The 15345-nt window shown below is 34.1% G+C and overlaps 1 protein-coding gene across 1 annotated transcript; it reads right to left on the reverse strand.

Annotated features, from left to right (window-relative positions):
• Positions 1–8446: 8446 nt before the first annotated feature.
• Positions 8447–15012, reverse strand: LOC142234719 (uncharacterized). The gene is made up of 2 exons (XM_075305888.1): positions 14993–15012; positions 8447–9725 (listed from the first exon to the last, which is right to left on the reverse strand). Exon 2 carries the CDS (start codon positions 9592–9594, stop codon positions 8593–8595), a length of 1002 nt encoding a protein of 333 aa, XP_075162003.1. The 5' UTR covers positions 9595–9725; positions 14993–15012; the 3' UTR covers positions 8447–8592.
• Positions 15013–15345: the final 333 nt, after the last annotated feature.

Consider the following 15345-nt stretch of genomic DNA (forward strand, 5'->3'; position numbering starts at 1 on the left):
CAAAATAAAAATCCCAAGACAGGACAAACAAATAATCGATGTCTACCTACAAAATAACAATTGTGTGTCAAATAAAATGAAACCAAATATACAAAATGTTGTGTTTTTTATTCATTTGAGTGGGAAGTAAAAGGCTATACCAGTGTTAGTATTTTAGCAACTAAATTTATCATTTATATTTGTATTTTGCTTCAAAGTTATTTATTTAATTTTGAACGAGTATATACGGCCGTAAGTTCGGCCAGGCCGAAGCTTATGTACACAGAAAAAAAAGTATCTCGTAAATTTAAGAAAATTTTTACAATAATTTATTACAAGAATTTTCTAGAATTTTAGTTCATTTTTCGTATCTTCAACGAAAATTAACTACTCGAAAGGAAATTTTACAAATTCTAAGTAGCAATCGTTTAGTTCATGGCCTACAAAATACGATGGAAATTTCCTTAAAAAATTTCTTAACTGGTAGTTAAAAATTCGTTTGTCATGCTATAAAACTACTTGTGAAATGTAAAGTATTTTCTAAATAATAAGTGCAATTTACTATAAGATTTTTTTGTATGAGAAAATATTTTTTTTCGAAAAATTAACTTGAAAGTGGATAGCAATTTCTTGCTGACAATTCCTATAGTTAATAATTGTTGGTAAAAAATTACCCAATGAAATATCTTTAGTTCAAATGTAATTAAATTTATAGACATTTTCGTCAAAAATGGTAGATAACATTTCATGAAAATTTTGCAAATTTTAAGTTAAACGTTTCATCGTTCATAAACTGGTGTGCCTTTACGAATATTATTCTTAGAGTAAATTGTCAGCAGATGCGATGAACTAATGCATAGTACAGAGATCTTTATCGGCATAGTGGAATGTGATTAATGTAAAGATGATGTTACTTGAGTTTTGTTGTGTATACATGAGCGTGGGGTTGTTTTTATTTTTGTTCATTTAGTGGTTTGTGTGAGTGTGTGTTTGTTATTCGCGGATGGTTTATTTGACTGGATGAGGTGTTGTATTCAATAAAGGCACATGTGCTTTTGTTGTTGTAGGAATGTTTTGGCTTTGCTTGGTTTTGTTTGGCATGCTTCAGTTGTATAGTTGGCGTTGGCGTGGGTTGTTGCATCTTTTAAGCAGGTATGCAACAAGGAAATATAAAGGCATGGAATATTTTGTATTTTTGAGACATATATTGGTGTTTGTTTATTAAACCTTTTAAATGAAAGTTATTAATATTTTAAGGGTAGTTTAGAACAAAGTTATTAAGAATATTTAGGGAAATATGTTGAAATTGAAAGTGTATTGAAATTTTTATTATTCAATGTAAAAAACTTAATATTCAATTCAAGATGAATTTAGAAATTTTTTGTAATATCTCAGCGTATAGTTTAGTCATAAATTGGTAAGTATTTTTTTAATATGGCTTTCTTTTAAAAATAATATTTTTTATGTATATTATTATTTGTTAATTAATTTTTTTGGATACCAGTTTAATGTTTTTCTTTGTTGTAAAAGCAATATTTAATTTCAAAGCAACTTCAGATGGATTCGAACAAATTTAAAAAATAGAGAATTGGTAAGTTTTCTTTTACAAATTGGCTTTCTTTCAACTAGAATATTTACATTTTTATCATCAAAATTACAGGTTTTTAATACCTTATTTTAGTATTTTTTTAAAAAATTTCTTTTAAACCAATGTAATATTTTTAATGTAAAAAACAAATATTTAATTTCAGAATAACCCCTTAAACATTTGGAAAAATTTTTAGTACTCCTTTGCTTGTAATTTAATAGTGAATTGGTCAGGATTCTTTGACATTCTTTTAACCCTGGACAGTCATCCTTATTTTTTGTACATTAACGTTATCCTTCGTCATTTTCACTACGGCTCATTTCAAGACGCAATAATTTTCATCGTGAGCGAAACTTGAATTTATTTTCTTATTCAATTTGGTTTTAATTAGTATAAAACAAAAAAGATCATAAAACGGTCGAATTAGTATAATTTAAATTAACCATTTCCCAATAGACTAAAATGCATTTTAAATCGAAAATGAAATGTCCTCATTTTGACGAATGATGACTGTCTATGGTTAACCAGAATATTTGGTTGTTTATTCATATTATTATTTTTTCCATTAGATTTTTTAGAAACCTATTTAATAATTGTATTTAATGTAAAAAATAAATATTTAATTTCAGAGTAACCCAAATAAATTTGGACAACTTTTTATATTTCCCCTCAGCGTACAATTTAATAGAGAATTGGTAAGTTTTATATTAAAACTTTGGCTTTCTTTCAACTAGAATATTTATTTTATTATATCCTTCACATCGATAACAACACAGTTTTATGAGTTTATATAGAATACTTCATTATTTCTCTAATTGTTTCAGGTATAAATTTTATGAGATACGTTTTCCAAAGAAAAGTTGAATTCCTTACACCATTTGATAAAATGCCTCCAAATATGGTAAGTTACAAGCTAAAATGATGAATTAAAAAACTATATTTCATTACATGGTGTTAAATTTTAACAATTTTCATTATTGCTTCCATTTTTTCCAGCAAGATATGTGAAAAAATTACCTACGATGAATAAAAAAAGGATAAGTCAAAATGTCCAAACAGCGAGTTCAAAGGAACTACTCTCTGTTCCACGAGGCCATCATTTTTATTCACAAAAAACATTGTATTAAGAACTTTCATCATAAGTTTTTATAATAAAGTACTTTTGCTTAAAGAAAGTTTAATTTTAATGTATGAAAATGTTCATAATAGTAAAACGGTTTGTTGTTCCTTTAATTATTTAATTTCTCTGTACTGTGGAATGATTGATTTAAAAATAGTTTAGTCGTCGACATTTTAAAGAGACTGTTAACCAATTTTTATTATCGGGTTTCCCAAAAAATAAGCAAGTAAACCAAAAAAATACTGACTTTTAACTTGGTAGGGGTATATAAATCTTATAGTTTTGTAAAAACTAAAAACTGAACTAAAATACAATGTTATAGATTAACTAAAATTTAAGAGAATTATAAACTAGACAAGTTGAAAAAAATCTTAAGGGCTAAATCATGGTCAATATTACTACAGTTTAGTTCATTTTGCAATGGAAAAGGGTTCACTGTTTTTTCAGTGTACCCTCCACCCCATGGATTGCGTAGAAACTTATACTGAAGACCGTCATCCACAATCGAATTACTTGGGTTGCGGTATCACTTGCCGATGGCAAGGTATCTTTAAACTTCCTAACACCGTCTTCTTAATTGCAAGGTATGTTAGTTGATATGTGGTAATGTGCAAAATTTGAAGCAAATCACGGCAAAACTCTGGCTTTTGTGGCCATATAAGTTCAAATCGGACGAAAGATATATATGGGAGCTATATCTAAATTTGAACCGATTTCAATCAAATTTGCCAAGCAGTGGTGGAATGTCAATTCTACCCTCTGTGCAAAATTTCACGAAGATCGGTAGTAAACTTTGGCCTCTGTGGTCATATGAGTCTAAATCGGACAAAAGATATATATATATATGGGAGCTATATCTAAATCTTAACCGATTTGGCTGATATTTTGCAAGATTTTCGAGATTCATAAAATATTTGGATGTACGGTATTTCAAGAAAATCGGTTGATAAACACGCTAACTATGACCAAATCGGGGATAAATATATATGGCAGCTATATCTAAATCTGAATCTATTTTTTCCAAAACCAATAGCGATTGTCTCTGCCCCAAGAAACGGCCCTATGCCAAATTTGAGGACGATCGGACTTCAATTGCGAGCTGTACTTTGTGCACAAAATTAGATATACAGACAGACGGACAGACAGACGGACATCGCTAAATCGACTCAGAATTTAATTCTAAGCCGATCGGTATACTAAAAGATGGGTCTATGACCACTATTTCTTGGCGTTACATACAAATGCACAAACTTCACCACAGTAGTGGTGAAGGGTATAAAAAGGCCGATTAAATGCGTATAAATATAAACCCAAGATGTAAAATCGGGAGATCGGTCTATATGGGGGCTATACCAAAACATGGAACGATACGGACCATTTTCGGCACACCTTTTGATGGTCCTCAAGTACCTCTAGATTTTCAATTTCAGGCAAATTGGATAAAAACTACGGTTTCTATAAGCCCAAGACCCCAAATCGGGAGGTCGGTTTATATGGGGACCATACCAAAATATGGACCGATGCTCACCACACCTCTTTACGGTTCTAAAGTACCTCCCGATTTCCAGTTTCAGGTAAATTGGATAAAAACTGCGGTTTCTATAAGCCCAAGAAATATAATCGGGAGATCGATCTATATTGGGGCTATACCAAAATATGGACCGATACTCACAATTTTTTGCACACGTATTTGTGGTCCTACAATCTCTAGATTTCCAATTTCAGGTAAATTGAATAAAAACTGCGGTTTCCATAAGCCCAAGAAGTAAATCGGGAGATCGGTCTATATGGGGGCTATACCAAAACATGGACCGATACTCGCCATTTTTGGCACACCTCTTTATGGTCATAAAATACCTCTAGATTTCAAATTTCAGGCAAATTGGATAAAAACTTCGATTTCTATAAGCACAAGACCCTAAATCGGGAGGTCGGTTTATATGGGGACTATATCAAAACCTGGACCGATATAGCTCATCTTCGAACTTGACCTGCCTGCAGACAAAATACGAGTTTGTGCAAAATTTCAGCACGATTGCTTTATTATTGAAGACTAGCGTGATTACAACAGACAGACAGATAGACAGACAGCCAGCCAGACGGACATCGTTATATCGTCTTAGAACTTCTCCCTGATCAAGAATATATATACTTAATATAGTCAGAAATCGATATTTCGATGTGTTACCAACGGAATGACAAACTTATTATACCACCGTCACCATTCTTGGTGGTGGGTATAAAAAGGCCGATTAAATACGTAAGTTTGAGTTTGACAACATTTTCTATAGAAATAAAATTTTGATAAAAGTTTATATAGAAATAAAATTTTGTCAAGATTTTCTATAGAAGTAAAATTTGGACAAAATTTTCTATAGAAATAAAATTTTTACAAAATTTTCTATAGAAATAAAATTTTTACAAAATTTTCTATAGAAATAAAATTTTGTCAAAATTTTCTATCCAAATAAAATTTTGACAAAATTTTCTATAGAAATAAAATTTGACAAAATTCTCTATAGGAATAAAATTTTGACAAAATTTTCCATAAAAATAAAATTTTGACAAAATTTTCTATAGAAATAAAATTTTGGTAGATTATTTTTGGCTCGAGTGGCAACCATGATTATGAACTGATATGGACCAATTTATGTGTGATTGAGGATCGGCTATATATAACTATAGACCTATATGGACCAATTTTGGCATGGTTATTAGCGGCCATATACTAACACCACGTTCCAAATTTCAACCGGATCGGATAAATTTTGCTCCTCCAAGAGTCTCCGGAGGACAAATCTGGAGAACGGTTTATATGGGGGCTATATATAATTATGGACCGATATGGACCAATTCTTGCATGGTTGTTAGAGATCATAAACTAACACCACGTACCAAATTTCAACCGGATCGGATGAATTTTGCTCCTCCAAGAGGCTCCGGAGGACAAATCTGGGAATCGGTTTATATAGGGCCTATATATAATTATGGACCGATATGGACCAATTCTTGCATGGTTGTTAGAGATCATATACTAACACCATGTACCAAATTTCAGCCAGATCGGATGAAATTTGCTTCTCTTAGAGGGTCTGCAAGCTAAATTTTGGGGTCCGTTTATATGGGGGCTATACGTAAAACTAGACCGATATGGCCCATTTGCAATACCATCCGACCTACATCAATAACAACTACTTGTGCGAAGTTTCAAGTCGATAGCTTGTTTCGTTCGGAAGTTAGCGTGATTTCAACAGACGGACTAACATGAATAGATCGACACAGAATTTCACCACGACCCAGAATACATATACTTTATGGGGTCTTAGAGCAATATTTCGATGTGTTACAAACGGAATGACAAAGTTATGGTGGAGGGTATAAAAATTAAACTCTCCCTTTGAAAGCGTATTTCTTAAAACTTAAAACTCTTATTATTTTTTCCCCCAGCGCTTCTTTTTAACGCCATCAGTTTTTTTCTGTTCGCAACCATCCATTTCTGTACGACATTTACCGCCATCTATGATCTGATAGCTGCACAACAGTTATTCTAAGTCATTATGTTACCTTATTATTATAGAACAGGGTGCATCAAACCTATTAATTTCGTTAGCGCCATCTATCATATGCTAGTGCTATAAAAATAAGTGAGGTGTATTACTCCACTATGACCACAGGGTTACTCAAAGAATTATTTTCATGGTCAACCCAAAAAAAAACGTCGTTCTTGAAATCGTGAAATTTAGTGGCTCAAGAGTGTCAACGCTTAGATAGGTAACAGAACGGTAACACTCATATGCATATTGAAATTGAAGGATAGCTTTTCTTAGATTAATGAGGATCTAAATTGAAATAAAGTTATAATATAATTCTATATAAAATACTGCTATAAATGCGATTAGTTGTTATTTATCCTTTGTGAACATTCATGACACTTTTTCTTAAAATGAGTGTGTCATCTTTCTACATATTCTCAATGGAAAAAATTTCGAGGACATGCTGCGACCCAACTAGAGCGAGTGTTGACTGCCTATTGTACCCAAGATAGGACGCTTTCGTCCCTAAAAATCCGCAATTTATATTAAAGTCCCTCATAAAAAATTAAAAACATAAGCTCATCTGCAAAAATTAGTAAAATTTTGTATAACCAATATAACAGGTTGGCTGATAAGTCCCCGGTCTGACACATAGATGGCGTTGGTAGTATTAAATGTATATTATTTTTATGATTCGTGTCAAAATTTGACGTCTGTAAGTCAATTAGTTTGTGAGATAGAGCGTCTTTTGTGAAGCAACTTTTGTTATTGTGAAAAAAATGGAAAAAAAGGAATTTCGTGTTTTGATAAAATACTGTTTTCTGAAGGGAAAAAATACGGTGGAAGCAAAAACTTGGCTTGATAATGAGTTTCCGGACTCTGCCCCAGGGAAATCAACAATAATTTATTGGTATGCAAAATTCAAGCGTGGTGAAATGAGCACGGAGGACGGTGAACGCAGTGGACGCCCGAAAGAGGTGGTTACCGACGAAAACAGCAAAAAAATCCACAAAATGATTTTGAATGACAGTAAAATGAAGTTGATAGAGATATTTAGTAGAGACCTTAAATATATCAAAGGAACGTGTTGGTCATATCATTCATCAATATTTCGATATGCGGAAGCTCTGTGCAAAATGGGTGCCCCGCGAGCTCACATTTCACCAAAAAAAACAACGTGTTGTTGATTCCGAGTGGTGTTTGCAGCTGTTAACTCGTAATACACTCGAGTTTTTCCATCGATATGTGACAATGGATGAAACATTACTCCATCACTACACTCCTGAGTCCAATGGACAGTCGGCTGAGAGGACAGCGACCGGCGAACCGTCTCCGAAGCGTGGAAAGACTCAAAAGTCCGCTGGCAAAGTAATGGCCTCTGTTTGTTGGGATGCGCATGGAATAATTTTTATCGATTATCTTAAGAAGGGAAAAACCATTAACAGTTACTATTATATGGCGTTATTGGAGCGTTTGAAGGTCGAAATCGCGGCAAAACGGCCCCATATGAAGAAGAAAAAAGTGTTGTTCCACCAAGACAACGCACCATGCCACAAGTCATTGAGAACGATGGCAAAAATTCATGAATTGGGCTTCGAATTGCTTCCCCACCCACCGTATTCTCCAGACCTGGCCCCAGCGACTTTTTCTTGTTCTCAAACCTCAAAAGGATGCTCGCAGGGAAAAAATTTGGCAACAATGAAGAGGTGATCGCCGAAACTGAGGCCTATTTTCAGGCAAAACCGAAGAAGTACTACCAAAATGGTATCAAAAAATTGGAAGGTCCTTATAATCGTTGTATCGCTCTTGAAGGGAACTATGTTGAATAATAAAAACGAATTTTGACAAAAAATGTGTTTTTCTTTGTTAGACCGGGGACTTATCAGTCAACTTGTTAATCAGTTTTTAGCCCATTGGAAACAAAACAAGTTAAAATTTCCCATATGAAAAATATGAAAAAAAAAATCCAGTTAAAAAATCGACTCAAATGAAATTCCTGTGCATTTAAAATAAAGAACATCTTTGGGAGGACATATTTGGAAGTGCTTTTTTTTGCTGGGTATGAAAACAGTGAGTTATAAGATATTGAATTACTAGAACATCCTGTCCAGTTAAATTAAAGAATATATTTGGGAGCATATTTTTTGAAGTGCTCTTAAAGTTGTGCTCTTAGAACGACTTCCAATTTTTTTCTGGGGCTGTATATTTGAAATTAGAAAACGAACGTAATATTTTGGGAGATTTATTTTACTTCTCAGGACATAACTATTTATGAATATATTTTTTCAGTGTAAATTATATTTTGTTATATAAGAATTTATTGTCATACTACGGATGTAACTCCCTTAACATGTCAAAAGAAATCCTTTACCTCAGTAGACCATATTAGCATAGGGGCTAACTTTACTATTTTTTTGCCCAGTGTTTGGTAAAGCTTGATGTTGAGGGCCTGGGTTAGCATAGCTCAAAGCGGCAGGTCCAGCAGTTTGCCAGTTTATAGGACCTTGAGGTTTAGAAGGAGTCAAAGGAGTACCGCTTTGACCATTTGCTGGACTAGGTAGCTGTGGCACCTGGGGTTGAGGGGGAGTGGGCTTGTTTGTCACTTGAGATGGTGCTGAATATGGTTGTGACGCGGGAGCGGTGGGTTGTTTAGGCATCTGTGGACGCTGTGTAGGCAATGGTGGATACAAATGATTTTGGTTACCACCACTTGGTAATTCCGATGCGGAATGGCCCGAATTCATTGGCTTTTGAGGATTAGAATTTCCCGAATTTCGAAGTATTGGATATAAATGAGAATTGCTAGGATTGGTATAAGGTCCAGAAGATTGATTGGCATTTCCATTTGGATGGGGCAAATATTGGTTGTGATTTTGTTGGGGCCATTGATTGGATTGCAGTGGTCTACTTCTATAGGGCTGTTGACCAGCATTGTGACTGTACTGATGCCATTGTCCTTGTGTCTGATTCAAGATTCCATTCCATTGTGTTTGAGGTGCTTTATAACCTGAAGCGGATTTATACGCTGCCATACGATAGCCACCATTATAGTATGTACGATTTTGTAAATAGGAAATATTGCCATTCCCAGGATATGTAAGATTTGCCAAAGTGAAGGTCTTATTAAAAGGTCCACCATAACCATTTGAAGGATATTGATTTAGCATTTTACTAGCATTCGTGGGATAGGTAACAATCGGTGGATTCCAGGGATTTGGAAACTGAGTACGATTTAAAGTCAACAATCCGGGTTGATTCCATTGATTTTGTACGGTAGTACGATTGAGGTGTTGGTAACCAGGTTGAGACCATTGATTTGGAAATTGGGTATTATTGATGGCTATATAAGCAGGAATTGGATGTGGGTATGTCATATTTGTGGGCCTGTAGATTGGTTGAGTTGCTGTAAATGTTGCATTGTGTCTATGGTGTAAAGTATTATTCTTCCTGTTAGGAGGTAATGCTGAAATACTGCAAATTCCCAATATTACGAAGAAGAGTAGAACTGAAAAAAGATGAATATAATAACGGATTAACTAAAACTCTCACATTGAAGTTACTCAAAACAAAATTGACGTGGAACCCAAAGTTGCCCCCCTAAAAACCTCCTGCATATGGTAAACCTTTTTATACCCTTCATCGTATTAGTTTCATACTCCAACCTGAGACCGGTCTGTCCGTCTGATGATACAACTTTAACTAACCGAACGAAAACAATCGGCTAGAAACTTGACACAAGTTCTTGTCACTGATGTAGGTCCGTATGATATAGTCAATGGGCTATATCGAAGCACTTTTAGTTATGCCCCCATATATACCGATCTCCAGACTTGACTTCTGGAACTTTCTGGAAAACCAAATTGCTTCCGATCCGATCGAAATTTGGTATATGATGTCAGTATATGCTCTGAAAAAAAAATTGGTCCATATCTTATAATATGAAAATGCAAATTGCATTCAACCACAAGTTGGTATCATTTGTGAACCACTGTCCGATGACTGACAGATGTTTCTGTGAAGGTTTATTTTATTATCTATCTAAAAGCTTACAAAACCATTTTGATACATACACCCAGAAAAAAGTGACCCCTTCTTTAAGTTAAAATGAACTCATTGTGAAGAAAGTTGAACTTCGTATAGCGCCAAAGACATTTTTATTTGTTTGAACGATGTGATTTTCGTAGAAATTAGGAATAATGCATTCCATATATTAGTTAACATTTTCCTATATTTATATACCACTATACTACAGAATGAAAAATTTTAACTAATTTGAATTCATATATGGAATGATTTTATTGAAATTTTTTCATTCATTTCGACAAATCTTACACATTTGTGGTAAAACTTTTACTTCATAATTAGAACTGCTTACCTTCGTTTTTAAATACAATTTTATTTATTTCTATAAGCAATTTTATCTTCAATAAAAGACATGTTTTATTAATATATTGAATATATTTATTAAGAATCAACAGCATCGAATCTCTTTGAAATATTAGTTTATTATTCCACTATTTCCAATTTCCGTGTGATATTATCAACTGTAAAACGCACTTTTTCTTCTTCTTGTACTTTTCACTTTTAATAAGTTGCTGCCTAACGATTTTGTCCTCCTTTTACAATTTCAATACCTACAAATATAAAAAATCATAAAACATTTTTGTTGCAAAAGGTTAGCGTCACTGAATATTACCTGATAATTGAAGATTCCAAAATGAAGACAAATGAAAGGGTTGTTATTCTGCTGGTGTTTTCTTTCTTTATACACTATCACGAACATTGATAGATTTATTTAAAAAAACGAAAATTTTTCTCACTAATTTAAAATAACAAATATTTTATATATTTTATTTGTTATTTATTATATTATTTTACCATATTATTTTTTAACAATCTCTCCGTATACCAAAACAACGCGATTCCAACTAAAAAAACAACCGACGCGCAAATATATCGATTACACCCACGCGCAAACACATCGATTACGATGACAGGTATCGATTACAGGTAGACAATAGAAATTTAGGAAAATTTCGTATATTCTAACAAGTGTGTTTCCTTAAGTTTTGAAAGGATTGCATACTTCTTAGTACGAATGAACTAAAATATTTTTCTATGCCAAGTGTTGTTCGTATGTATGAAAAACTTTCTATTATAAAGGAAGTCGCAATTATCATTTTATAAGAAATTTTACTAATTTTGAGGAAACTTGGTTTTAGTTCGGTTTTTGTTTATTTTTACGAATGCTTTGTTATCGGTGAATAAAATTTTCTTTTTCAGTAGTAAATTCTTATACCCAGCGAAGAAAATAGTATGAGTAAAATTCCATGCCTTATTCTAGTTAATGAACTATTCCTAACTGCTTACAGTTTAGGATTTTTTTACTGAAACGAATAAATTTTATTATTTTTCACAAAAATTTACCTTAATGGAAATAAAATGGATAAATTATATTGATGAAAATTTTTTCCTTTAGTTTCGAAGGCACTTTTTTCTGGGTGTACCATGCAAAAATAAATTTATTCGTGAAGGCACTCAAGCGTGGTATTGTGATTGCTTTATATTTGCGAAAAGTGAAGCCCAGAATTGATCAAAAACCGTGCCACAGTGGTATAAAAGATACTCGCCAGCTGAACATTTCGTGCGGGGAGAGATACAGCAAATATTAAAAACTTAGCTTGGACTAAAACCATTGAAAATCCAAAAAGTGCAAGAGCTCATCTGTACACAAACAAAAGACTAAAAAGAGCCAAAGAGTTGCGTTGTTTGCACGGAAGAGGCCAGTTACCGAATGAGAGCAGTTTGTGAACACACAAAATGATCGGATTTACTTGCCAAAAGGGTGAGCTAAAAACTTACGTCTTCGATTGACTGCTAGAACTCAAGGGCCATCTCACAGTGATTCCAAATCACTTTTTTGGAAATAATTCTGCAACTTTCGAACAGACATTATAATTTTGTTTGTTTGTGTGAAAGATGATGTGTTTTCCAATAAGTTTGCACCCTCAAAAAATCGCTTCTGTAACATATAATCCCAAACACAAGCATATAAATTTTTGGGTATTGCCCAAACATTTATATATTTAATTTCTTCCAATATATAATATGTTTGGGTAGTCTAAGTTCTAAACATTTTGTATTTTTCCATCCAAATTCAATAATGTTGTCTTCCAAAAAACTATATGTTATTATTATTATGTGAACATATAATATGCTTGGAAGAATTTTGAAACCAAAAATATTATATGCTTAGAAGAATTTTCTCCCAAAGAAGATTGTGCTCAAAATTTTTTTCTGCCTAATTGTATAGGGTGGTTAAATTGTAAGGGCCGATGTTGAATGTGAACCACACCTAAACGCCAAGTTTTTTTTTCCGAATTTTATTTGACATTTCTCTATTTCAGACTTACTCAATTTGAACCATGGAGAGATACACAATCCAACAACGTGTTAAATGGTTCCAAGAAATGGCAACAGTGGATGATCAATTTTCGAAGAAAGTCATCTTCAGTGATGAGGCACATTTTCACCTCAGTGGATTCGTCAATAAATAGAATTGCCGCATTTGGGCGAATGAGGATCCAAGAGTGATTGTCGAAAAACCAATGAGTGACTGTTTGGTGCGGTTTATGGGCTGGCGGCATCATCGGGCCGTATTTTTTCCAAAATTGTGCCGGTCAGGCAGTTACTGTGAATGGTGTTCGCTATCGTGAGATGATAATGAACTTTTTATGGCCCCAATTGGAAGATATGGATGTGGACGATATGTGGTTTCAGCAGGACGGTGCCACTTGCCACACAGCTAACGAAACAATGGCTCTTTTGCGCAACAAATTCAATGGCCGTGTTATCTCACGTAATGGCGATGTCAATTGGCCGCCAAGATCATGTGATTTAACACCGTTGGACTTTTTTCTTTGGGGTAATTTGAAAGAAAAGGTGTACGTCGATAAGCCAGCAACAATTCAAGAGCTAAAGGATGAGATAATTAAGCACATTAACGGCATAGAACCTCCATTATGCCTCAGCGTCATAGAAAATTTGGACCATCGGATGAAGGTGTGCCACCAAGGTCGCGGCGCCCATTTGGCCGATATTTTGTTCCATACATAATTGAGTAATACCAATATATCATAATAAAATAAAATTACAATAATTTCCTAAATGTTTTGTGTTTTATTCAAAATCAACATCGGCCCTTTAATTTTAACCACCCTTTTATATCCCCTCACATCGTTCTCACTTCCACGATTTTTTTTAGTTCTTAGCACTTTTTCTCTAATACAAACATTGTAGAAGAAATTATTCAATTTTATAATTTTTTTAAATTTAACCTTTTGCCGGACGGGGATTCGAACAGCGGACCGACCACACAGTTTGTAAGCCAGCACGCTATCCACTGGGCTACGTAGCTGTTATGGTCATCAAGAGATAATTATCGTTATAAGTTATATTTGTATAGCATAGCTTGTGGCGCCCACGAGCCGTTAAAAACATAACATTGTTAAACATACATTTGTTGGCGACGTGGAGCAGTGGTTGGTACGTCCGCCTTGCATGCCAAGGGTCCTGGGTTCGATCCCTGCTTCGACCGACACCATTTTTTTTTTACATATATTCCAGATACGTTCGGAATATCCCGAAAAGGTGTACAATATTACATACAACTATATTAAATTTTTACTACGAAACTGTAAAGCGTGTCTTATAAAAGACTTAAAGTCAGAAAAGAACAGTGCTTGATATAAACGAAATGGACAGAGTTCAAATCAAATATTATTATACCCTCCACCATAGGATGGGGGGTATATTAACTTTGTCATTCCGTTTGTAACACATCGAGATATTGCTCCAAGACCCCATAAAGTATATATATTCTGGGTCATGATGAAATTCGGGGTCGATCTAAGCATGTCCGTCCATCCGTCCGTCCGTCTGTTGAAATCACGCTAAGTTCCGAACGAAACAAGCTATCGACTTGGAACTTGACACATTGCAACTGGGCCATATCGGTCCACTTTTGCGTATAGCCCCAATATAAACGGACTCTCAGATTTGGCTTGCGGAGCCTCAAAGAGAAGCAAATTTCATTCGATCCTGCTGAAATTTGGTACATGGTGTTGGTATATGGTCTCTAACAACCATGCTAAAATTGGTCCACATCGGTCCATAATTATATATACCCCCATATAAACCGATACCCAGATTTGGCTCGCGGAGCCTCAAAGAGAAACAAATTTCATCCGATCCGGCTGAAATTTGGTACATGATGTTGATATTTAGTCTCTAACAACCTAAAGTTAAAAGTGCTAAAAGTGGTCCACATCGGTCCATAATTATATATAGCCCCCATATAAACCGATCCCCAGGTTTTGCTTGCGGAGCCTCAAAGAGAAACAAATTTCATCCGATTCGGTTGAAATTTGGTACTTGGTGTTGGTATATGGTCTCTAACAACCATGCTAAAATTGGTCCACATCGGTTCATAATTATATATAGCCCCCATATAAACCGATACCCAGATTTGGCTTGCGCAGCCTCTAAGAGAAGCAAATTTCATCCGATCAGGCTGAAATTTGATACATGGTGTTAGTATATGGTCTCTAACAACCGTGCGAGAATTGGTCCATATCAGTCCATAACTATATATAGCCCACATATAAACCGTTTTCCAGATTTGAACTCCAGAGCCTCTTGGAGGAGCAAAATTCATCCGATCCGGTTCAAATTTGGAACGTGGTGTTAGTATATAGCCGCTAACAAACTTACCAAAATTGGTCCATATCGGTCTATAGTTATATAGCCGTTCCAAACTCACACAAACAATGGTTCATATCGGTTCATAATCATGGTTTCCACTCGAGCCAAAAATAATTACCAAAATTGTATTTCTATAGAAAATTTTGTTAACATTTTATTTCTATAGAAAATTTTGTTAAAATTTCATTTCTATGGAAAATTTTGCCAAAACTTTATTTCTACAGAAAACTTTGTCAAAATTTTATTTCTATAATAAATTTTGTTAAAATTTCATTTCTATAGAAAATTTTGTCAAACTGAATTATATACATATTTAATCGGTCTTTTTTATACCCTTCACCACTACTGTGATACAGGGTATA

This window comes from Haematobia irritans, chromosome 4, assembly GCF_050003625.1.
Source record: "Haematobia irritans isolate KBUSLIRL chromosome 4, ASM5000362v1, whole genome shotgun sequence".
Classification (NCBI taxonomy): Eukaryota; Metazoa; Arthropoda; class Insecta; order Diptera; family Muscidae; genus Haematobia; species Haematobia irritans.

What these genes read in the sequence shown, in the direction of transcription:
- LOC142234719 (XM_075305888.1), bottom strand. Translation starts at nt 9,594, where the DNA reads ATGACATACCCACATCCAATTCCTGCTTATATAGCCATCAATAATACC.